Genomic DNA, 24,926 nt, shown 5'->3' with positions numbered 1-24,926 from the left:
TAGGAACATTCTTATGATCCTCATACACATGGATAATAAATACTTGGAAGTCCAAATATACATCCTAACCCAATTTAAAATTAGCTTAGCCCAAATAACCAAAACTCTAGATATTTAAGCCTATGTCTCAATCCATTCATTAGTGTTCTAGTTTTCCACTTATCCCTATCTTTTCCTAGCGGTTGGACGTTAGTGGCTAACCATGCTCGTCGACGTGGCTCCGTGCGTCTCGCATGCGTCAACGGACTGCACGAGCGTGAGGCAACAACACATCCACATTATATGGGTGATCTGACGGATGGGGTTTACCCATATAGATACTGATTGAAAAAAAATTTTATCCGTGACTGATATAAAGATTTTGATGGTACTAAATCTCGCTGACGATACCGATACCTGATAAGAATTTTTCCACTGTGTGAGCAGCCGGTGCAACACAGCGGGGTCACTCAGCTGCCCGTTCGGTCGGACACGTCGGCGACCCACTCCCCCACCCCCGAGACTTTTCCGTGTTTTCTCCTTTTCTCGCACTCGCCACGCTTGGTCGCTCTCGCCACGCACCCACGCCGCACGCGGCTAGCGGCAGCAGCGCCCCCTCCTCCCCTCTTCTCTCCTCTCCTGCCTACCTGCCCCCCTCTCTCTCTCTCTCTCTCTCGATCTCCTCCTCCATCGCGCCGCTTCCTCGCTTCCCATGCAGCCCGACGCCGACGCCGACGGCCCCCCTGCCGCGCCCGCGGAGGAGGAGGAGGCGTCCATGCCCAAGGCCGTCGTGAAGGAGGAGCCACGCCACGACGATGCGGCTGCGCCTGCGGCGGAGGAGGAGGAGGAGGTGGTGGTGGAGGAGGAGAGGGAGCAGCAGCAGCAGCAGGAGGGGAGGAGGAGGGGCAGGGGGAGGAAGAGGGGGAGGCGAGGCGGCGGCGGCGGCGGCGGGGCGTCGTCGAGAGGGGTGGTGATGGTGAAGCGGGAGCTGCTCGCCAGGTGCATGACGTGCCCACTCTGCAACCGCCTCCTCCGCGACGCCACCACCGTCTCCGAGTGCCTACACACCTGTGAGCCCCTCCCCCTCCTCTCTCCTCCTCCTCCGCCGCCGCCGGTATTGATTTCGGACAAGCTAAAGGATCCGCCCTGCCCCGCCTGATTCCGCCGCGACGTCGGATTCGCCGTCGCCCTTGCCTACTCCATCCTGCGGGCATCGCACCACCCGCGTGCGTGGGCGTTGACGTGCCGCGGCCGGGGGAGGGATTTCGCTTCATGCGAAGGGAGGGCTCTCTGCGGGCCTTCCTTCCTTCCTTGCCGTTCACCGGATTTCCAACGTTCCCCGTACCCTACCTTGCTTAACTACTAACACCGTAGCACGCACCACAGGGGGAAGTGCCATGCTATTTCCACGTAAATCCCGCGTTACCACGGATCATGGATTGCTGATGATAGCTCTGCAAGCATCCTAATTCTTTGGTTGACATAGTTAAGCAGCTCAGATTCAATAATTATCTTACTACCGAGATAATCAGCAGCACAGGTGCTCCAGCATTGTTTCCTGCCTCACGCAATCTGCCAATCTTGCTTAAGGCTGGGATCACCTCAGTATTCATTTTCGGCATATAGCAATGTCAAACTGGCCCAAATATGGGATTTTTATGTGGCCCCAACCAGATTTTTAGAGATCGGACAGAATGCCGCATGCATTTCCGGGTTGTTGATTTGGAAATATTCTTGGTCAAGTGATTAATGTTAGGCTGTCCATTGTGTAAAGCCGAGGGAAATGCTACAGTGCCAACTTAATAGCATTAGTATTTACCAACAACACAAATAGATCCGGTGGGTTGAATGTTGTTATTTAGTAACCTGTAGTAATTCAAAATCAATTATGCTGATTCTTGCATTCTTCATGAAATAATTTAGACTCTCAGATTTACTTTTTCTTCCTAGCTGAATCTTTCTAATCTACATATGACATACCAATAGTATATTTTTAGTTGCCGCAAGAATAGAAAATGTCTGACAGCTAGATGTTATATCCTCTCTTACACTATGGCCAACTTTGTTGTACTACTTTTACTAAATTGGGGGCGCATACCTGATCAGCATGGAATATGTCACCTGTACTATCGTAGTCCCTCTGATACTTTCAGAGTTCCTTCAGAAGAACTTTACTCACCTTTGGGATAACTCTAGTTTTTCTTTGGTGCTACATTCTTTGTAGGTTTCTGACCCTATCACTAATTGCACAATTAAGTTCACAACACAATAACAGATGTAATGAGGAAATCAGTTATCTGTCTTGACTTACTTGATACAAACACAGTATTTGATTGCTCGTAGTCATAGATTCCAAACCTCTAATTTTTGGCATCCCAATGCAGTCTGCAGAAAGTGTATATATGAGAAGTTGAATGATGAGGAGGTAGAGTCCTGCCCGGTTTGTAAAATAGATCTTGGCTGCACTCCAGTTGAAAAGCTTAGGTATGTTTATCATCGTGTCTATGCATTCCAATTTTATCAGATCGCTTGTCACTGTAGCTTGTAAGGTCAAAATAACTGTGTGTTGGTACGTCAATTTTGACTGTGCTGTTAAATTCCCTGCATTTTGTATTTATTGTGTCATGACCACCCATTGGGCATAGTATGAATAGAACATGTCAACTTGGTAATTTGATTTAGATTTCCTTAATATACAAAACTATAGGCAGTAGCACACTGAAAAAAAAATGTAGAAATGCTACGTTCTGATGTGTTGGTAACATTTTGTTTAACTCCAAGAGAAATAATTGTAGAAAGTAAGTACTCATATACTTTTGAGGAATCTTAGATACTTTTGAGTTAAGCTCTCAGCAATACAGTAAGCAATCATATACTTTGGTACTGTTGACTTCAGTTGCATGCTGTTTTGTTCTGCAGATATGCAATTTGGAACATTTATTCCTTCCTCTCGTAAATTCATATGCTGCAAAGAAAAAAATTGCTTTCCTGCTCTTGTTTCTTAGTTCCTTGTTGAGTGTACTGTCGTACTGATCCCATAAATTTGCTCTTATTTTATTATATTGCTATTTTCGTAGCCTGTGAAGATGTTGGCACTTGTTTGATGGCAAGTTCATTTGCATCCAGTGAAACTGCTATGTTAAATGTATTTGAGATTGAAAATGCATCTGATTTATATAACACACTTGTTGTTTAGTTGGAAACTAAATATGTTGTACTTCTCTTCATGCAATTCTGCGCTGGTGTTTGTAACATACTTATACTTGTTTCTTTATGTCCTGTAATGTTCAGGGCTGATCACAATATACAAGATGTAAGATCGAAAATATTTCCATTCAAAAGAAAGAAGATTAGGGCCGAAGAAGTTGCAGCTCCTATTTTACTTCCCAGTAAAAGGAAAGAGAGATCTATCTCTTCTTTGGTAGTTGATGCACCTATAGTGACACCAACAGGTTTGACTGGGCGACGGACAAGAGCAGTTACAAGGAAAGCTGCTGCCTTGCGTCTTGTTACAGATGATCCTGTGAAAAAGGAAACTGATAATGGTGAAAAGCATGCTCAGAACTCAAGCTTGTCCGCTAATTCGGGCAAAGTGCCACAAACAAGAAGACAGGTAAAAATATATTTTACTAAGCTTTCAATCTACATTTGCTAGAAGAATGCACATGCCAGCAATAAATTGATCCTCTTGTATGCAGATGTTGGCCAATGCAGAGACATCAAACCATTCCTCTAATAAAGATACCGAAGGTGATCGCAAGGATCTGGCAGATAAGGCTGATGAGCTCTGGAGACCTTTAAATTGTTTGGTAGAAGCCGCAAACAGGACAAAATCGTTCAGATCAAGTTCACAGAGTCCAATTGTTAAGAGAGAGCAACTGAGTGACTCTCTTGGGAGCACATCTGTTAACAAAACAAAATCTAGGGAACATCTGCAGAAATCCAAATTAGAGGATGACAAGAAAGATGTTCCTTTGCTAAAAAGGAAAAATCAAAGGACTGGGCGGAGGAGAGAACTTCATGCCCCATCCGATAAAAAGCCTGACGTTGCAGCTATGCAAAATGAAAAGAAGTTCAGTTCTATATGGTTTTCGCTTGTTGCGTCATTTGAACAGTAAGAACTGGCTTTTCACAATAGCATTACTTTGCTTTAAATTTATGGGAAAATACAATACATGAGCTTTCATCTGATCCTGTTCTTTTATTTTAATTTTTTCAGGGAAGGAGAGCCACCTTTACCACAAATACCTTCCCAGTATTTGCGAATAAAGTGAGCTTCCATCTTTTGCTTGAGATTTGTGAATATTATAGTTTATTCTGTTCTTGGCTTTCACATATATCTTGTTTGAATTTATCACACCGGACAGTCAGTAGATAAGTTGTGTACGCAAGTACCCAACAATGAAAAATGTTCATTAGGGTGGAACAAAAAAGAGCAGGGATAGTTAGACGATTTATAAGAAAATTCTTTGCATATTGGAGCTGATTGGAGATAGAAGTCACTTGGTTAGTTTCAGTGTAAATTCCCGTGAATAGGGACTTTGATCTTCCACTGATACCTGACTGCTGATTCAAGAGATATCAGAACTGAGGTTTGGCATTTGGTAACATTTACGTTTCCAGCTGCTGCACTTCTCTGCAGTTGCAGTGTTGATAAACGGCTCCTTTTCCAACATCATGCTACAATTTGAAGCAATCTCTAATGAATTTTTTGAAGCAATCTCTAATGAATTTTTAGTAAGAATATATATTTTTCTCACATACTTTTGTCAGGTGCTAGGCATTGTGGCTGTGTGTAAAAGTTAGTTGGAAGATATGCTAGTTTCTTGACGGTTGATTCAAATGATAGCTTCAGAAGTTCTCATCACTGTGGTTGTTTGTACAACTAAAATATAGCTCCCTGCTACAATAGTGTTTGATGATGCAGATTCTGTTGGATAGCATCAGGCCATTATATTATTCTGCAAGACTGCAACTTGATATCATCTGATAGATCTGATTATGGCTAGTACACTAACTGTGTTTTATAATAGAGATGGAAACATACCTGCCTCATCAATCCAGAAGTACCTCATGCAGAAGCTCGGCCTTCCTAGTGAGGCAGAGGTAAGAGCTATATCTACCTCTTGCATTATTTGCGTTATACTGTCTGTGTGCACCTGGAATTTTATTGAATATAATATGTGTGACTGGTATGAAGTAGATCTTTTGGACATTCTTGTGCTCATGTGGACATGGCAGACTGCAGAATTGCTTCATTTCTTCTCTAGTTTCTGTTATGGGCCTTTTTTGCAATTTGAGCTACACATGACGCTAATCAGAATCCTCGACATGTTTTTTTTTAATAAATCACTGGAGGGTACAGGTTCCCCACCTCAATTCCATTTAAAGACAGTACAATACATATTTTGCGCCACAACCTCCTTGACATGTTGATGATGGAGTATTTTAAACCGTAACCAGTTTGCTGTCTAGATACTTTTTGAAACTGTCGGTTTTGTCATTTTCTTTTTACTTCTTAGGCTGCATTTTCTTTTGCAAGGATCAGACTTGTAAGTTACTACTTGTTAAATACGTTCAGTCCCTGCATCTTTACCTTTTTGAAAAGATTTTATACCAAGAAATGCTGCTCTACTTGTTTGATTTTTTTTTTTTTGGGCAAGGAATTTGTTTAGTTTAGTGAATATCCACTGTAAGGTCAACTGAAGTTGTGAACCATCTGGATTAACAGGTTGAAATAAATTGCTGCGGACAGCCTGTGAACCCTACACAACCTCTGTGCAATTTAGTAGAGCTGTGGCTGAGGGGACGATCAACACAGATGACACAGACCATGATAGGCTCCCCTGCCAAAGAGTTTGTAATGGTGCTTACTTATGGACGGCCAAAGGCCATTGCACCATGAATGGCTACACAAGGCTCAACCATCTTTTCACTGAAAGGTGGGTCCCGTTTCCTGCTTATTGGCAGCCATTTGTTGGGCCAATGGAAGAAGAAGAGGTCATCCAAGATAAGCCTTAGTACCTGATACATACATAGGCTCGCAAGTCAGAATGTGGCTGGCTCAGCTGGCAGCCAGCCCTTGGCGTCGCATTCATGAATTCATTGATGCTATTCGATTCCATTAAGATGTCTTTTTCTTACACTATTTATTATACAAAAATGTGTAAAGATTAACAAAAAAATATGGCTGTGAATTATACCTGTAGGCATTGTTGATGTTTAGGTTGGTTATAGAGAGGCATTTGCTTTGTAAGAGATGACTAGACTGGATTGCAAATTGTCTTTGGGCCGTATTATTAATTTTTGTAACAGTAGATCTCTATCTTTAAGCTCGTCGAATGGAAACAGTTTCATGACTAATATCTTTAGAAGCAAGCACTCGTATCTTTTCGCTTCTACTTATATTAAGTTTTGCTTCTACTTATGTTAAGTCAAAATTTCAATTTTCAACCTTAAATAAAGTTGAATTTTGGGTTTTTACCGAAGTTTGTTTTTTAGCCTTGGCTTTTAAATCGCTAGGAATACGCATATAAACGTTTTATTTATAAATTATTTTTTCATTTGCAAATATGTCATTCCAAAAAGTCACCCCCTTTTGATTCACAGGTAGGTTGGACTGGTGTTCATTGTTCAAGGTTGATAAGAACTTGGATGATCCCTTATGGCTTCTTTCGGATATGGAAATTTTACATGAATTTTAGCAATTAGTCCATTTAAGAGTGAATTGCATTGTGGCCTAGTTATTTTTACCAATGTTGCACAATGGACCAGTCCAAAGTAAGTGTCCTTAGTTTTTACTTTAGGCCATATATCTTTGCAATTGTTTGCAACATGGACCAGGTGGGTCAAGTTGTGCTGCCAGCCTGCCACGGTGGTTTCGATGGTTCGACCTAACCACCGGAGAGAAAAGCAAACATGAATATATATATATATATATATATATTATATTATATTATATTTCTTATTTCGAATGTTATATATATTTTAAGACTAGCAGTGACATGATTTTTAAAAATATCTAGCATGTTATCAACATTATTTTTGCATGTATAATCTCTTAATTATGCATATATATGTTACTAATATATGAGTATATTTTTTATCCATGAAAAATAAAGTTATTGGAAGTGGTTAACATGTAGGTATATAGTCATTTTTCATTTTAGAAATTAGGGACTTGGGTGGCATATTCATGCCACCCGCCACCACTATTGGCATATTCATGTTTTTCTTTTAGATAACGGAAGCTTCAGTTACATAATCACTATATTCTATACTATAGAATATTTCTAACTTTACATAAATTTATCAATATATTAATATATATGTTTATGTGTGTCTAGATTTTTTAGTATTAATATGAATATAGAAAACCAAAACATCCTATAATGTAAATCAAAACATCTTATAATGTAAATCAGAGGTATCGAACACCTATAATCTCTCCACCACGAAAGTCTACACGGACACACTCAAGAGAACACAAAACATTGAGAAAAATCAATGGTGATCTATTCAAATGCTTGACCGCTACCGATACGTCGGGGGTAAAAAACTCCTTGCTCACTTGGTCCAAACGAAGACATCCCTCCATAATAAAATCCTTTTTGTGCATGTATACATGTACAGTAGGCATTTTAAAAAATATACATGTGCTACGATATGGATTCGCGTCAACTTGCCATCGCTGCACGTTGCCACACCCTTATATTGTGGAACCATCTGGCCCCCATTAACCCCTCCTGTGACACATTTATATTTTTGTGAATTTATACCGGATGTGTGTGTATATATACATCTCAATTGTATATATCTTGAGATGGGCATCAGGATTTTGCATTGGAGGAGTTTTAAGAAGAGCAGGAGCACGAACCGTGGAGGGATTATACATCTCAATTCTCTCCTTACTTTAAAAAAATTCAGATTCAGAGCAACATAAATATTTTGGACAATTAATGAAGCCAACCGTCCAATATCATCCTGTCATGGAACCGAGTCAATTTTATAATAATTGAGAAAGTATCTCTGTTTACTAAAATTTTAGTAGCTCGATATGTAAAGTAACTTACCAATAGCACGTTCTTAATAATAATAAAATTGCTACATAAAACTGATGGAAGACGCCGATCAATTCTCTAGCTTGTTCGCCGCACTATGTGTGGGATCCTCGTCTCCGAGGTTTGTGTACTATGTCAACTCACCTTGGCAGCCAATATGGATGGCAAGTCAGAGGCGGGGCCCCGGCGGAGACCCGCCCCAACCGGGCCAGGGGCAACTTTCGCCCCACGGGGAGTCAGGGTCAGGGCCGAGGGGCATTTTTAATCCGTAGGGATCCCACGAGGCTCCAAAATATTTAAAATAATAAAAAAGAGAAAAGCCCAGGATATGCTGGATAGCGTGTAGTACCCTAATTGGGCCTAGCCGAAAGCCCATTACGATTAGCAAGCCTAAAATCAAGAGGTGTAAAACCTAGCTCCCATAGGCCGTGGACCCCAGTGCGCCAACCGCAGCTCATACTCGCCGAGACGACGACTCGTGCAGGCGCATCACGGCCGCTGTCAGCTCGGACACCCTCGGCCCTCCCCCGCCTGTGTCCCTCCGCCCTCGCCGTCCTCAGCCTCGGCTCCTCAGCGCCCTCAGTTCGCCTCTGGCCGACCAACGCCGTTGGGCTCCGGCCTATGCCGCCACGCCGCCTCGAGGCTCCGATCGATGACGTCGCCTCCCGGCCTTCGGGTTACGACCGATGATGATGCCTCCCGACCTCCAGGCTCCGACCGATGACGCCGCCTCCGGTTGACACCGCCACGCTGCCTCTGGCCGACGCTGCCACCCTATCTGTGAGACCTCTTTTCTTTATATTGCATCGATGTCTCACTCGTTTTCGAGGAATACGGGGCCTTTTTTGTTGACGGAGACCCGGTGGGAACGGGGCTGGGGAATGACCCCCCCCCAAACTTCGTTTTGGGGCTAGAACTGGGGACCCATTTCGGGGCTAGGGCCAGGGGCGTTCCAACACTCCCCGCCCCCGCTCCGCCCCGTTGCCAACCCTAGCAGCCAAGTGCCCAGACTAGTATAACATGGTCCAAACTGCAAACAAATGCAATCTTATAGGATTATGGAGTTAAAGTGAAAAGATAGATAGAAATCCATTATGCAACTTAGTTAAAGGAAAACTAACCTACTGTGTAATTTACTTTTAGTATGAATTCTCAAAAAGGGTAATTTACTTTTAGTATGAATTCTCAAAAAGGAAAACTAATCTATCTGTTGTGCATTGGAAAACTAATTGGCCCAAACTAGAGGAAGAAAAACCTGGCCCTAAGAGGAAACAAGAATGCCCCTATTTATTGTTTATGTTTATAAATTTAAAAACTTAAATTTGGACTAATATTAGGAATTTTTTCATCGTATTGTATTTTTAGAATTTACTTTTAAATAATTAAAAATATGTATATAAAAATTTCATTAATAAATTGTTAATAAGAAGTTTCGCTCATGCTTATTTTACGAATAGAGAAGGAAAAAACTAAAAAAAGGCTAGGAAAAACAAAAAAGGGTAATGTTTTGGTTTGGGCTGGGCCAAAGTCCGGCCCGGCTTGGGCTTCCATTCTCCCTCAAACACCACCTCCCCTGCTGCCATCGCTCCGCCCAGACCAGACCTCCCCACCCCACAATCCACGGCGGCGCCGGCGAACGTCGAAGTGAAGCGGAGATGCAGCAGGTGGAGTAGAGGCGGAGGAAACCATCTCGATCGCCCCCCCCTCTCTCTCGGATCCTGCACTTTGATCTGCCTCTTTCTTCTTCGTTTTTTTTCCCCTTATTTTTCCTCCCTCTCCTGTGCGCGCGCGGCTGATCTGGGGAATCCTCCGCTGGGCGGCGGCGGCTGCAGGGTGACGGCACGGAGGCGCAGGTGACGTGGGAGGACCAGCAGAACATCAACCGCTTCGGCCGCCTCAACAACCGCCTGCACGAGCTCGACGACGAGATCAAGCTCGCCAAGGTTCGCCTTCTAGATCCTCTCCTTCGTTCGTCCACGTTCGCTGAGGCTGGCCGGCCGTCCGTCCTCCCTCCTGTATTGCATTGCGCGGGGTTGCTTTATCTATTTTCCGGCGGTGAACTTTTGCGTTGCGGGTTGCCATGCCATTTATTTGTTTTCTTATATGTTGTCAAGAACGGAAAGGAAAGCCGCCTTAAGAAAACTGTTATGATTTTGCGATTTGGTGTTTTTATCTCGTGAGGAGATGGTTTTTGGTTGAGTTGTGTGTTCCTGATGTGCTAAATAAAATAAATTTGCTCTAAAATAAACAGATTCTGGGTTTATTGGCTTCTCTGTGTCCACAAGACCCTCGGAGAAGTTGTTCTTCTCCGTGTATCACGCAAATAAGTTGTAGCATGCAAATATGCCATTATGGTGATTTGAGATGGGCTTTGCCATTGTGCAATAAGTTGACAGCTGAATTGAATTGAAAACTGAGAATCAATATTATGCCATTATGTTTTACAAGGAATTTGGACCTCACAGGAAATTGATATACTGGTAGTTGCTAGTCATATCTTGTTTTGTTGTTTGGACAACCTATGGCAAGCCCTTTTATTTGGCATCATGTGTTATTTTGGTGATTATTTTAAATATCATATAAACACTTGAATGCACACACCAAATTTGTGAGATGATTCTATGACATATACATCTGTTCATCAATATATATTTCTTGCTGGCCTCAGTTGCTGGAATATATTCTTCCCATATGATACTAGTCATTATTTGCATAAAACGTGAAGCATGCAAGTGTTTTCTGATTAAATTACAGTGTTCGCAGATGACAATGTTCACCTTATGATAGACCTCCTGGGTTGTTTGATTTGGAGATAGACCAAAAAACACCTTGTGATAGACCTCCTGGGTTATTTGATTTGTAGGACGGGCTGAAAACATCCTTGTTTGATATTTTGTTTTGGGAAAATTGGCTGTGTGACACTATAATTCTGTGTTGTTTTCTCTTTTCTGTATAGGACACTCTAGTTTTATGTCTTCACTAGAACACGTTACAGAAAAAGTTACCATTTACTGTAGGCCATGGGACCATTAAAATAATATTGTCTTAATTGGGAGAGGGAGGGGATCTGAAATGTGCTAGATGCCTAGATATCAAAAATAGCTAATCACCTCTGGTATTATCATACTTCACAAAATAGCTAACCCTGATTTCCATCCAATGTTAAAGCCAGTATCATGTATTTAATTCCTGTTGTTTATATGATTGGCTATTTCTGTTGTTTATATGATCAAGTTTTTGCCATGCGACATAGAAATGTTCTATATTTTGTATAAGATGACTGTGCCTGTTCCATCTACATATTTAATGAAAATTTATGTGGATATTCGATGACGAGAAAACATGTTGTAACCTGTCTTCATGATCATTGGGGTCAAAAAATTAGAAAAAGAGGAACTGAGAGCCCATTACCCCCGTAATACTAGGACCTCCAACTTAGGAAATATAATAAGCTATATTCGACTTTTGTTTCAAAATACAATAAGCTTACGGCATTTGACTTCCATTCCAAACATGTTCTTTAAACTCCAGCTGTCAGGAGCTTAGGACATATATATTGCAAACACAAAACCAATGTCTAAATTTTCATTCAACACATAACATAAGCTGATAACTTTGACCAGACATGTACGAAAGACTAACATACATTCACATAATGAGGTTGAACATATTTTTCATGCATATTTAAAAGGACCAAAGTTACTTCTGTAGACAAACAGAGGATTTTTAGTTCAGACATCAACAAGTTCGTGGTAGCCACAACAGAATAGCAGTATCCCTTTTAGATCGCATTGAAAATCATTTATTTATAAGGATAGTGAATTCCAAACAACAAACAGGAACATCATCTCACCATTCCGAAATGCTTTCTGAGCCAACCAACAATCACAGATGTTTCCAACATGATACAGAAACACCAAACGTAAAAATTACAGTTAATGGAGAGAACAGCATTGAGATATGTATTAGGGCTGAACATGGAAGATTGCAGAGTGGTGGCCAAAGTCCTGCTCAGTGTGTGATCTCGCCGAGAGAGCCTGGTAGATGTGAGGATAGGTTAGACAAAAAAATGTAACTGTTTGAAGCCACAACAGACTAACAGATAAATATAGGATGGGTCGGTCAGTGCTGACTAATTTCTTAGTATTGTAGGAAGAGAGATTTATCTGGCTAACTACTGCATTGATGAAATTTGTATTGGACAGTTAATGCATTAATGATCTGACAGGGTACAAAATGAATATACAAAGTTGAATTGCAAACATCAACGGCTTGAATTTGACATGAATAACAGGACATGGAATCAATATTAGTCAATAATTATCAGGAGGGATTTTGAGTAAGGATCCAACTCTAAATCCGAGGCGTAAGATAATGGAAGTGATGGACATGATTAGTTGTATTACCTTCCATATGTAGTCAATTTTTATTTCATTTCTCCTGCATATATTTGTAGTAGGGCTATGCAGAATTTTGCTTGTAGCATAACCAAAATAGGACCGACTGTTTTTAATCCATCCATCTGTAGTGAGACGCAGACGACAGTTTGGCTCCTTTGTAATGATCACAGGATTTCGATGTTCCTTTACTTTATTTCACATGAAATATCTTACATGTGTAAGCATAGTAAGATTGGCAAGTTAGCATGTTATTTACTACGGAGTAGATCTTATAATATTTGGATGCAATATCTATGCACGTTACAGTCGGCACTTTCCCCGTAGAGGCTATAAATTAAACTTATCCTAGAATACCATCACTAACTTCTATATGCCCTTTTTTACTCTTATGTTCCAGGAAACAAATGAAAATCTTGATGATGCAGGGAATGAACTCATCCTGTCTGATGAAGATGTGGTGCGGTTCCAAATTGGAGAAGTATTTGCGCACATGCCAAGGGATGATGTGGAGACTAGGCTGGAGCAGATGAAAGAGGATGCAGCAAAGAAGTTGGAGAGGCTGGAGGAGGAAAAGAAGTCCATCGTCTCCCAGATGGCTGAACTGAAGAAGATACTGTATGGGAAGTTCAAGGATGCCATCAACTTGGAGGAAGATTAGCTTTGAGTTCTGGAGCTTCCATGAATCTCGATGTATGATGATACTCTCTCTAGTTGAGGTGCTGCGTTGTACGCCAGACAAAACAGTTTGTTGTGATATTAGAAAGAACCTTCCCCATAATGCGTCATTGGAATATTACTTATGCTTGATTTAGATTAGCGTGGTTTTGCCAAGCAGAAATATGAATGAGTTGCATTCTTTCAGTTTTGAGATGAGGCTACTTGAGCAGTTGGTCATTACTACTACATAATCCAGATTTTTCATGTTCCCCAAATTGTGTTATTCTTCAGTCGTTTTGAATTTTACTATTTTGATGTATGAAATGGTTTTGTGATATGTAATCACTAATCACTATACTTGAAGTAGATTCGGAACTAGCCAAAATCAAATGGGTTTGAGCTGATTTTAATTTAATTTCGATACGCTCACCATTTGACTTGACTTTCATATGTTATACCTCAAATACGGGCAATTATACCATTCTTAAAAATACTTTTAGGTACTAAAATTTAAATAATTTTAGTGGCAAAATTATTAAATTAACACTAGAAATTGTGATACCTTCTAGTATCTTTTCAAGAATAGTAAAAATGCTCCCCAAATAAAGAGAATGTGCGCACAATAACATGTCTATATATGTAGTATTTCTCAGCTTACATTCTTCTTGGATTAATATAGTTCAACATTATTCCATCTCATTCGAATTGAACGCCAAAATTAATTCTTATATATGAACCGCCACAATTAATTAATACATTCAGTTTAAACATTAACATAATATATAATTCCCCACTGAATAAATTTCTAGGTAATATGTTGAAAAAAAATCCATAATCTAATCGAGGCTGCATTTTTATAGATGATGGAATTCGTCTTGGCCTTTCTTTCAACTTGCAGAATGCCATGCAGTTGCATCATGAATCTAGTAAAGAAAATTACCATTGACATGAAACTTTGTACATATATTATCGCTTAATTAATATATATATATATATATATATATATATATATATATATATATATATATATATATATATACTCATTGGCCTCACAATTTTTTCTTCTAATAAAAATAAGGCGTTAGTAGGGGTGAATGACACGTAGATCCCACCATTGTTTTCTTTTTTTAGAAAACATATCGTTGGTGTTCATGTGGTTGGCTTTTGCTCATCACCACCACCACTCGTTTTTATAGGATAAGTAGCTGTTTAGGTATTTTTATAGGATAAATAGTTGTATATGTACGATGGTGTAGCCTATGGCATGCTACATGTATATAAAGCAATGATGGTTAGGGCGATTGTTTAGTTTTTCATATAAATACCAAACGATATATTTATAAATAAAAACTAATTTATAAGTAATATTTTATATACGTGTTCTCATCGTTCTTTGTTAAAAAAATAAACTAGGATAAAAAATTATAAAATCTAGTCTATAATTAAAATTATAGATTAAAAGTTTAAATTTTATTTTATAAGCGAAGCGAAAAGAAAAGGACCATCATAGCGGTTTGCTGGTGTTGGTTAAGGCTCGTCCTGAATGATGTTTGGTACAGAGCATCGAAACCGACCGTCAGATGTCTCCAATTAGGCTGCCGGAACCCAACAAGATCACCGAGTACGCTGTAGGCCCAACTTCCTGGTAGATATATGAATCACGAGTTGGTCTTTTTCATGTTTTCAGTTATCTTAAAAAACAAATGTTAGCGAACGGACCTGTAGTCTAGTGGTTACATAAGACCTTAGTAGTACTTAAGGTCCTACCTCAGGCGAATTTTACATGATTCTAACGGCTTTGTGCTTTCAGTGGGAGACGACGTACCCATCTTTAGAGCGAATTTTACAGGATTCTAACGGCTCTGTGTTTTTAGTGAGAGACGACGTACCCATCGTTAGAGCGAATTTTACAGGATTTTTCTAACGGCTTTGTGCTTTCAGTGGGAGACGACGTACCCATCGACAACGAGGTGCCCGTGGCGACTTCGGGGTTTCTCTAGATTTGCCGACCAGTCTTTGGAGGTGCTTATAGGGGGTTTGCGCGCGTGCGTTTTTAGGGAAGAGTGTGCGTACACTGTGAGTGTCTGCGTTATACTGTGTTCTTATAAAAAAAATACAATACGGGGAACTTTAATAGTACTAGTTGGCTGTTATCATCACACAAACCGGATTTTTGCCTCAAATTGAGCTATTCTTCAGTTGTTTTGAAATGATTAGTTTGAGCTTGGAAATACATATTTTTATGATCTATGTTCACTATAGTTGAGGAGCTTAATTCAAAACTATTAATTTTAGATCAATTTTCTCGACTCACCGTTGCACCATTTCATTAGAACTGCTCCAACATTAATTAAATACACCTCCATTCGCATGGATTAATACATTTCCTTTACACATTCGTAAATTTATTTCCCACTTAATTAATTCCGGGGGGAAAAAAAACCATGGGTACGTGGAATGAGCAGTATAATATGCACAAGCTAGGCGCCATTGGTGGTGGTGGTGTCGTCGGCCGTGTGGTCCATGCAGCGGAAGGCCTCCCGGAGCTCGCGCTGGATGGCGGCGCGCTCCGGCGCGGCGATCATGTCGTCCCAGATGGAGCGGGAGCCGCAGGCGGTGGCGCCGCCGCGGTAGAGGTCGTGCACGGAGGTGGCGTTCTCGTTGAGGCCGCCGACGACGTCGAGGCACCCGAACTCGCGGGGCTCCACGAGCAGGCTTCCCGCGAGCCCGTCCTTGCGCGCGATGAGCCGCGCGGCGCCCATGGAGTTGGTGCTGTAGAGCCGCGCGCCGTCGACGAGGTCGGCGTAGCCGCGGAACGCGGCGGCGAAGCGCTTGTGCGACATGAGCTGGGACCGCACCCGCACCGCCCTGCCCATGACGATGGCCCGCCGGATCCCCCTCGCCACGGCGAGGTACGCGTCGCAGACCACGCCGACGACCTCGATCCGGTACGGCTTCCTGGTGGGCGGCGGCGAGCCGCCGCCTCCCTCCTCGTCGTCGTCGTCGTCAGCGGCGAGGGCCTCCCAGTAGTCCTCGGTGATGGCGCCGGTGTCGGGGTCGACCTTGTAGCCGGGGCCCATGCGGTAGCGGCGGCGGTGGACGTCGCGGGCCATGGCGACGGTCTGGCGGACGAAGGGCTCCCAGGAGAGGGTGCCGTCGAGGATGACGTCGCGGCCCTCGTTGAGCGCCGTCACCAGCAGCGACGACGCCGCGTCCGTCGACGACTGGTGCACCTGCATTGCATTCCACGTCCATGCATGCATCAGCCAGTTACACTTTGGGCCGCACACTACAGCCCAGTTGCTCTACAGAATTTTATTTTACAGTAAAAAATGGCTATGAACTATTCCGTTCTTCCATTTTATGTGGTAATAAATCTATATATATATATAATATATTGATAAATAGATAAATCTAGTTAGACACAAAAAATCTTATAATATGAAACAGAGAGAATAGATGCTGCCATTAAAGAAATTTCATTAAGCTTGACATTAAGTTGATAAGTCGTAGAAAAACAATTTGTGAATAAAAATTTTACATTCTGTATTATTCGTGATTTATAAATCAATGCTGAAAAAATGAATACGATAAAAATCAACTAAGTTACAAATTTTAATTTTTGACTGCCGCTGATAAGTTAAACAAACAGATGGTAGCTTTGTCTAATTGAGCTAGCCAGTAGTACATTTCATTGTCAGAATTAGGAGACCAAACCCCAACATCTGACAATTTGCAGAAAATATTAATATGATACTCTAGAATTAACGCACGCATGCAATGAGCTCATTTTCTAAAGTGCAGGGAGTTGAACACCATAATTTAAACCATCCAACTTGCTGGATCAATGGACAGAATGATGAACAAAAAACAAACAAGCAGCCAGCAGCAGCGGGCAAGCAGTAACAGCACATGGCTACCATGTCAGAGGTAACACCTACTTGACAGGATGATGTCCAGAACAGCAGCCAATCGATGTGGATATCTTCTCCTCCACTACGGATAGGAGGATGGCGATGAACAGATAGAACCCTATCTCTCTGTCACGTGGGCCCGGCAAAAGATTTTTGTTTTCGATGGGTTTGGGCCCGGCAAAGATTGCATCGCATTTTGTGCACCGTCGACAGTGCATGAGTGTAATGAGAGCAAGTATAATAGCAGACTATAATAGCAATTATAAATTGGCTATATGTTTATATGGAGGAGAGAGGAGTTAAGAGAGTGTAAGCATGCTGTTAGCTTATAGCTAGTTTGGACACAGGAACCAAAAAACCCTATAAGGGTGACATATGTGTCTTGTATTAATAATGAAGATTTAACTAGTACATAGGTGAGCTAAGAGAAAACTATAAAAAATCTTATAGCCAGCTTGTTGGTTATATTATTAGTCTTGCTGTGACAGTACATGTATATGCAACCGACAATTTTGTTTGGCGCTGATTCGATGATCGATTCATCATTCATTCACGCAGTTAGTTCAGTTTCGCTGTCGGTTGGTGACTCTGATTTAATTAACGTTCTCCTTTCAATCGAGTCAACTAGCTACTAAACCCAGGCATGAGATGGATCGATTAACTGAAACTCTGAAAGAGAGACAGAAAAATGGCTGGCTGGATGCATGGATGTGCGACTAGCTAGCTAACTGTACTAAACAATTAACAGGAAAGGTGAATGATGATCATACAGTAATCAAGTAGAGTAGAGCAGGAGTACTATCGATCGATGCTATGAGTGCGTGAGTGATCGCTTGATTGTATTACCAGCTCTGCAGTCTGAAGCATGTCGTTGTGGTGACCCATGGAGCTAATCGCACGGTAGATCACGTCAGTCTCCTTGAATGCGTCAGCCTCCACCACCACTGCATTCGCCTCGTCCTTGGACCACAGTGGCCTGAAGGTTTTCAAAATTTTTCAAACTAGAACTTGCAAGAAAGTAGTGTCATTTAGTTGAGCAAAATATTGTAATTTACTGAACAAGTGATCGATCGATGAGGTCTTCTTACTCCTGGAGGATCTCCTTGAGCACGGTGCTCTTGCCGGCGCCCATCCCGCCGCCCATCAGCAGCAGCACCGGGCTGCGCTCGTCGTGCGCCACCGGCGCCATCACGTCGGTGCAATGCGGCTCCTCGTCGGCGGCGTCGCCGTTCATCGCCGCCGTCGGGACGCCGATGGCCTTCATCTCCTCCACCAGCGTCGAGAACACCCTCGTCACCTTCAGGTCCCGAGTCACCCGCTCAAACCTCTGCTTCCTGCTCATCCACTCACGCTCAATTTCACATGATGATTAATTTTACATATATCAACACTATTATATATTCTATACTTAAAAGCGAATTCGTTCGTCACTCTCTCTCAACATCCAATGTCCCGCAAAAAACATCATTTCAAGAAAGAAAGAAAATATGAAGTGTTTTCTTTACAAATCATCCCATGTCAGATAAAAATCATCACTTTAAACAACCAGAAAAAATATTTCCTTTTAAGAAATCCACTCCATCATCAGTTATAAAGATGGTTTCTTTTCTTTTCTCTATAAGTCTGTACGGTCCATTAGTCCATTATTAATTGTATGCATATGGACTCAACGTACGGTTATATTACTAATATTACCTAAAACTAATTGTTTTAGTACGATGGAAATCTTGGTAGTTACTCCTAACAGCCCGTACTGTAACAATTCATTTAAGTCCAACAACAACCGAAAGCTTAGCTACCAGTGACCTAGCTAGGTAGGCCACATGAATGCATGCAGGGCCCACACAAAGATATGTACTGTACACCTCACACAGACCAACTTTTTTAATGGCGTTCCACGTGGATGACTGGATGGCATGGCCCACCAAGTGATCTCTGCCGTGATGGCACCAAGATATACACTAACCCCTGTCCTGTCCTGCCCCATATATACATGGATGGTCATGAGGGCTATCACAATTAGAGGAGAGAGGGATTTGGTTAAGTATCTTATTAGTTACATTTCGTCTCTTTTTTAATTAATTTGGGGGTCAGATGGTCATGCAACAAGCTAGGTATGTAGGGACGTCGTCGATGTGACCGAATGTGCCAGCTGATTGTTTCTAAAGCACATCTGCACATGGCATGCTATGATGCCAAAATTAATGGTCCATGTTAATTAATTGTGAGCGTTTTGTTTAGGGAAGGGGTCCAAATTAACAACGGATTGATGGAGATCGAGATCGATAAAAGCGACGTTGGATGGCCCAGAAAACACCTCCACAAATGTCATAACAAATCGGACAATATGGATTATAGTGTTTGAATTGGCATCTACAAGAGAGAGTTGGTAAGCCTGACCCACTATAAATGTCGTAACCCCAGGTGGGTTTAAGATCAGGCCAGGTTCTGAATTCTAGTAACAATTTGCTTACAAGTTTCTGAACTCTAGTTAAACAAATGGATATTTTATTTGGATCATATGGTCTAGCCATCCTCGTGCAAACAGCCGGAATAATTACTACAAGGGCTCTATCTAAGCTAAGCTTCATTAATGCTTCAGTAATATACGACATGCACCTCTTTTTCGAAAAAAAAATTTGAAACTTGCAGCACAGTTGTAGCTAATCACACTTCAAGTTATCTTCATATGGATGCATTTAATGTAATACTCAAGGGTAATATACGTCTTTTGAAGACTTGGCTTACTCATTTTCAATGTCTAGTTGACCGGCTTTAAAAATAAAAATGTATGTGCCTATCGAGTGTGAATCATATGATGCCGCAAGAAATATTTTTAGAGAATTCAAAGGTCATATCTTCGTTGCTTGCATTATCTAATTGAATGGCTAGCTTTAGCTTGTCTATATATCTTTTCTTGGTTGATGACTCCATATCATTTGGTATTAATTACAACTGAAATCTCCAGGAGGAGACATTTATGTAATTAAACCCTTAGCTTGGTCGGGTTACATTATTCAAAGGAAAAATGTTTGAGGAGGAATACTACTGATATATACCCAATTGAACACCTTAAGATAGGGAATACTATAGCATTAAACTATCTATCTGTAGATAAAAATACATTTTAAAAGTTATATATTTTTATTTTACTCTACCATTTCGTAATTAGTTTCCCCACTTATATTGAGTAATACGGACAACCCGAATAAGCAAACAGATTAACATCTCTCTTTTTTTTTTGTCAAAAGTGATAATGAAAAAAAAAGAGATAAGTTCTGATTAGTTCATTCACCTTGTAGCTTCCAACACGAGGTTCCTCAGCTTCTTCTTGCTACCACTGTCCACTGTCAAGGCCTGCATAAATAGATATATTTATGCACATAATGCGAGATATATTAATTTTTGGAAAAGTTATGGCAGCAGATATATGCAGTACGCAAATAATATACTGCATTTTTATGACCATTAACTGTGTGTGAAAATTAATTAAAAATCTGTCACGTATAAACACATCCGTCCGAACAACACTTTGCGTCCAGATCCGTCAAAAGAAATTGCATTGCGATATATACTAATAAATAAATTAATTTGATGGATGATTCACCTTACTTTGCCGTTTTCTTAAGGGATCTAGCTAATTAGTAATTATTAATTAGCTGATGCTATTAATTAATTAAATAATTAGTTAGGAGAAGCAATGCTATTTCCGTGTGAATTGAACTGACTATGAATAACTGGCCGGTATACTTGGACAGACCCAAAAAAAAAGCAGGTTAAATTTGGACAGTGACTGTACATGCCCCCAACTAATAATGCTTAATTTGACTATATGTGTGTGTATGTATGTGTATGTATGTGTATTATACATACAAGGGATCGAGTTGTATGGTGCCTACACACGACAATGCATGGAACATGCATGTGCTTTGATTTATTTTATCTTTGCACGTGATAAGTACACCCTAATTGAGCAATACTACAAATATGCTAGAGTATTCCGTACATCATACTCCATATTAATTTATTTATGCAAAGAAACTTCGGATACCAGTAGTACTACACAGTAAAACAAAAACTTCAATGTAATAAAATCAGGAAACAAACTGTGCCATATGGTATATATATTTTATATATATGAAAGACCATTAGAGCATAACTAACTAGATATTCTGTTAAAAAGTTCAAAATGAATTTACTTAACTTTTTAAAGCACTTTCTATAATTTATTTTTAAAAATCGAATCGTTTAAAAATTGAAAAAGCTCACCAGAATAGCATATTATATACCTGGCTGATGAGAGCAGTAGCATGGTCCCAATGGAATGCAAAATAGCCAAGGATGCATTTATCCAGCTCTTCTATGAACTTCACATAAAGGGCCTCCGAATCCGGCATATTCGCGAAGAAGTCGTCGATGTCGTCCATGCAATTCTTGGTCCTCTTCAGGTAGTTATTTGCTAATTTGCACAGCTGTGGGCACTCATTTATGTCCTCGAACCCCATCTGCCTAGCTGCATACATATCCATTTAAGACAGAAAATAAATGAAATTTTAACGATCATGAAACTTATCCTACATAAATATTACTATATGAAATAGAAAAATATACACATATATTAATTATAATCTCTCCTTAGTTTTTGTTATCTTCTAGGGGCCTGATTGCGACGCTGCATACATATCTTTTGTCACCATCCGTCCGATGTGAATTAAACGGCTGTGCTTCGACAACTGAGGTCCGGCTAGCTAGGCATTACAACTCACCAGCCTATTTTTTGCTTAATTAAATAGTTAAATAATTAGCAAGTTAGATGACACGTAATCTCGTTGCCATAACTAGTCTCCCCACCGTATTTCCCTAAGGTTTAATTATGCTGATAGCTACTGATCTTGTTTTTTTTCTATGCCAATCAGAAGAGGATGGCTTTCCTGTATGATTCTACTTGATTTGCATATATAAATGCCAGTAACCAACTGACCACGTCAGTGAGAAAGACAGAGATAGACACTTGAATATTTTTGTAGAATCATTTGGGTTTCAGAGAACAGGCTTTTCATTAGCCAGCTTAAATTAATTCCTTTCTGATCTTGATTGGATTATGTCTACATTTTCTTTGAGTAATTTTACCATTATTAACAAAGTACAAAGAGATACCATGTTTTCTTAAGTAAAATCGAATCCGAAAGGGAGAGATAACGAAAACGAATCGTTAGCCAGCTTCAATTGATCTGTTTCCTAATTCTGACAGTATCTGTTCATGATTTTGGGATACAGAGAACGAAAACGGAAAGGAGAATTATTCAAAAAAAAAAAGAAACGGAAAGGAGAGAAGAGACAGCTGAATTCCAAGTAACATGGAAGCAGAAGAAGAAGCAGCAGCAGTGCAAGAGAGAGAGAGAGAGAGAGAGAGGCAAGAAATGGGTTTCACTGACCGACGTAGTGAGAGAACTTTTCGATGTGCTGCACGCGGCCGGACGCCGCCATCTCCAGCCTCGGCATTTCCTTCATCACCACCGGCGCCGCCGCCGCCGCCGCAGAAGCTTTCCTCCCGTGCTGCCTGCGTCGCACCACGGCGGCGGCTGCCACAGCCCCGGCCGTCGACAGCGCGGCGACGAGCAGCTGCAGCTGCAGCTGCCTCGCAGACCCATCGTCTGATTACAAAAAAAACAAAGAAACAAAGAAGAACAGAAAGAAATGTGAAGGTCAGACAAAGAAGAATCCCATGGCACAGATGCCTGAAAAAAAAAATCAAAGGACGAGACACTCTCTTGCATTCTGTGACTGAAATAATAAAATCTATCTTGCCTTTGAGTTGCATGGCTGATGAAAACATGAACACAAAATCCTATCAACGAGCAGTGGAAGGAAGAGCAGCTCCAAAATGTTGGAGGAGATAAGCTAGACTCGATCGATCGAATGGAATGGCTGCCAATCGCCAGAGAAGGAGGTAACAATCAGTGGACTGGATGCTGGTAATAATGCTGTGGTGGCTCCTGGCTTGAAAGCGAGCAGAATTTATACCAACAAGGATCAAGTTGAAGATGCTGCTTGCTACCACCTCTGAAAAAAAAGAATAAAAACAAAAAAGTTCAGGAAAAAAGATATAATTCCTGTGCTGGCTGAAAGCGACGTGGCGCCCGTATTATAGTGAACCATATTACTTCCTGTAGCTGTTGGCTGTACGTAGCTCGTCGTCTTCAACTTTGTAATCGGTGGCTATTTGGATCTATGACTTATGACTTTTTTTTAAGTCGTACGTAATATCGGATGTTTGGATGTTAATTAGTAGTATTAAATATAGACTGATAATAAAACTAATTGTATAAATAAAGAATATTTATTAGATAAATTTTTTAAGCCTAATTAATATATGATTAGTAAATGTTTACTGTACCATGACATTCGCTAATCATGAACTAATTAGGCTCAATAGATTCGTCTCGCGAAATAGTCCAGAGTATAAGCTGAGTTTTATTAATAGTCTTATATTTAATAGTTCTAATTTGATGTGACATGGACTTTAAAAAAAAGCTGGAGGTAAATAAACACTCTTAATCTCGCTCTAACCTAATCGATCGATCAACTAACCAGGCGTTAACTGGAGGTGGTTTAGTTGCGTTGCGTGGGTCAATGCTAGCTGCGTTGTTAATTATCGGTGATCTCCTGTTTATTACGCGACTCGTTTTTTTTTCCTAATTCATACTTTGATTTCTTTTTCCTGTATTAAGTACATAGCCTGCAGATAGCAATTCACATGTTTAGTTCATTTTCCACGAGTGGAATAAACAATATTAAGACGTAAAGTAAGGAAGGTAACGTTAGTTAAGTGTTGGTTAAGGATTACGCTGTACTAACCAGTGGTTCGTGTACATTCGCTGGGGGTTCGTTTTTTTTTTGTCGGTTTATCCGGATCGGTTTTATCAATTTAGGGCATGTTTGGCGCATGTTTATCTCCAATTTCATATTTTCTTCAGCTGGACACCAACCAACCGGTTTCAACTCCATACAAAATGAAAGTGGAGCAGGCTAGAGTGTGATTTGAGAAAACTAGAAAGATCAAGCTAGGTTTGAGCAGCTTCATAGCTCTACTCTAGACTACATTTATAGTGAAGTTAGAACCCTACCAAATTAGGCCTTATCTAGAATTTGAATTTTATAAAATGGCAACTAAAATAACTTACAGAAAAATAAAACCAAACAGAATAATCTAAACAAACTCGGCTCAATCTTTGGGTTTTTGTGGAAATACCACTCCAACACATATGCATCAATGTTGCTTTGAGAGAAGAACGATAGGAAGGGAGGGGAAATTTATAGTGATGAGACAAGATACCTGAGGGGCTAGGGATATAGATGACCATAAGACCCAAGGTTCGATGGCCCGGCCCAAGCACAGCACAATGGGGATCGGGCCCGTGCTGGCCAGACCTGACAGTTAGGCCATGCCTAGGCTGATGCCATGGCACGATGGACTGGCCCGGCACGACCCGGTTCAATTAGTAGAGATGAAAAAATTATTAAAGGACCTAAAATAGACTTAATTTAATTTAGCCCAAAAGAAAAGATATGTAAAATAGACTTATTCTAGCCATACAAGACACAACCAAAAGAAGAGGGACTTAGACTTATTCACGCAACCCAAAGAGGTGAGGGAGAAAATATATACTTTATTTACTGCATAAGCACGATGGACCGTCATGCTTTTGGCCTGGCCCAACACAACTCGAGCGCTATTGGGCCATGCCTGAGCGTTAGGTGTAGCCCATGGGCCGGCACGACATGACCCATTGTGTTGATTGGGCCGTGCCAACCTGACGGGCTTCAGCACGAGCACAGTCGTGTTTGGGTTGTGCTGGGTCGGACAACTCATATGGCCATCTATAGCTAGGGAGGGGAAGCACCACCCTAGCCCT

General features: G+C 40.9%; 3 protein-coding genes across 3 annotated transcripts; 2 read left to right on the top strand and 1 right to left on the bottom strand.

Annotated features, from left to right (window-relative positions):
• Positions 1-604: 604 nt before the first annotated feature.
• LOC102719193 (E3 ubiquitin protein ligase DRIP2) lies at positions 605-6,366 on the top strand. The gene is made up of 7 exons (XM_015834742.2): positions 605-1,049; positions 2,364-2,463; positions 3,271-3,592; positions 3,678-4,093; positions 4,199-4,249; positions 5,013-5,085; positions 5,711-6,366. Exons 1-7 carry the CDS (start codon positions 692-694, stop codon positions 5,882-5,884), a joined length of 1,494 nt encoding a protein of 497 aa, XP_015690228.2. The 5' UTR covers positions 605-691; the 3' UTR covers positions 5,885-6,366.
• A 3,235-nt stretch (positions 6,367-9,601) lies between these two features.
• LOC102718916 (probable prefoldin subunit 4) lies at positions 9,602-13,300 on the top strand. Its single transcript, XM_015834493.2, has 3 exons — positions 9,602-9,703; positions 9,872-9,982; positions 12,837-13,300. Exons 1-3 carry the CDS (start codon positions 9,695-9,697, stop codon positions 13,095-13,097), a joined length of 381 nt encoding a protein of 126 aa, XP_015689979.2. The 5' UTR covers positions 9,602-9,694; the 3' UTR covers positions 13,098-13,300.
• A 2,025-nt stretch (positions 13,301-15,325) lies between these two features.
• Positions 15,326-23,068, bottom strand: LOC102710677 (calmodulin calcium-dependent NAD kinase-like). Its single transcript, XM_015835645.2, has 7 exons — positions 22,819-23,068; positions 22,446-22,664; positions 21,300-21,523; positions 20,306-20,367; positions 18,099-18,344; positions 17,857-17,986; positions 15,326-16,329 (listed from the first exon to the last, which is right to left on the bottom strand). The coding sequence occupies exons 1-7, from the start codon at positions 22,844-22,846 to the stop codon at positions 15,577-15,579; spliced, it is 1,662 nt and encodes a 553-aa protein (XP_015691131.2). The 5' UTR covers positions 22,847-23,068; the 3' UTR covers positions 15,326-15,576.
• Between the last annotated feature and the right edge of the window lie 1,858 nt (positions 23,069-24,926).

Source organism: Oryza brachyantha, chromosome 3, assembly GCF_000231095.2.
Source record: "Oryza brachyantha chromosome 3, ObraRS2, whole genome shotgun sequence".
Taxonomy (NCBI): domain Eukaryota; kingdom Viridiplantae; phylum Streptophyta; class Magnoliopsida; order Poales; family Poaceae; genus Oryza; species Oryza brachyantha.
The sequence above is the reverse complement of the archived record's forward strand: the minus strand, read 5'-3'. Positions and strand labels throughout refer to the sequence as shown.

Coding starts and splice junctions, on each gene's coding strand:
- LOC102719193 (XM_015834742.2), top strand. CDS start 692: ATGCAGCCCGACGCCGACGCCGACGGCCCCCCTGCCGCGCCCGCGGAG. Junction 2,464..3,270: donor ACTCCAGTTGAAAAGCTTAG/GTATGTTTATCA, acceptor TGTAATGTTCAG/GGCTGATCACAATATACAAG. Junction 5,086..5,710: donor GCCTTCCTAGTGAGGCAGAG/GTAAGAGCTATA, acceptor CTGGATTAACAG/GTTGAAATAAATTGCTGCGG.
- LOC102718916 (XM_015834493.2), top strand. Junction 9,983..12,836: donor ACGAGATCAAGCTCGCCAAG/GTTCGCCTTCTA, acceptor CTTATGTTCCAG/GAAACAAATGAAAATCTTGA.
- LOC102710677 (XM_015835645.2), bottom strand. CDS start 22,846: ATGTTTTCATCAGCCATGCAACTCAAAG. Junction 22,665..22,818: donor ATCAGCCATGCAACTCAAAG/GCAAGATAGATT, acceptor TTTTGTAATCAG/ACGATGGGTCTGCGAGGCAG. Junction 18,345..20,305: donor CTCGTGTTGGAAGCTACAAG/GTGAATGAACTA, acceptor GTGGATGAGCAG/GAAGCAGAGGTTTGAGCGGG.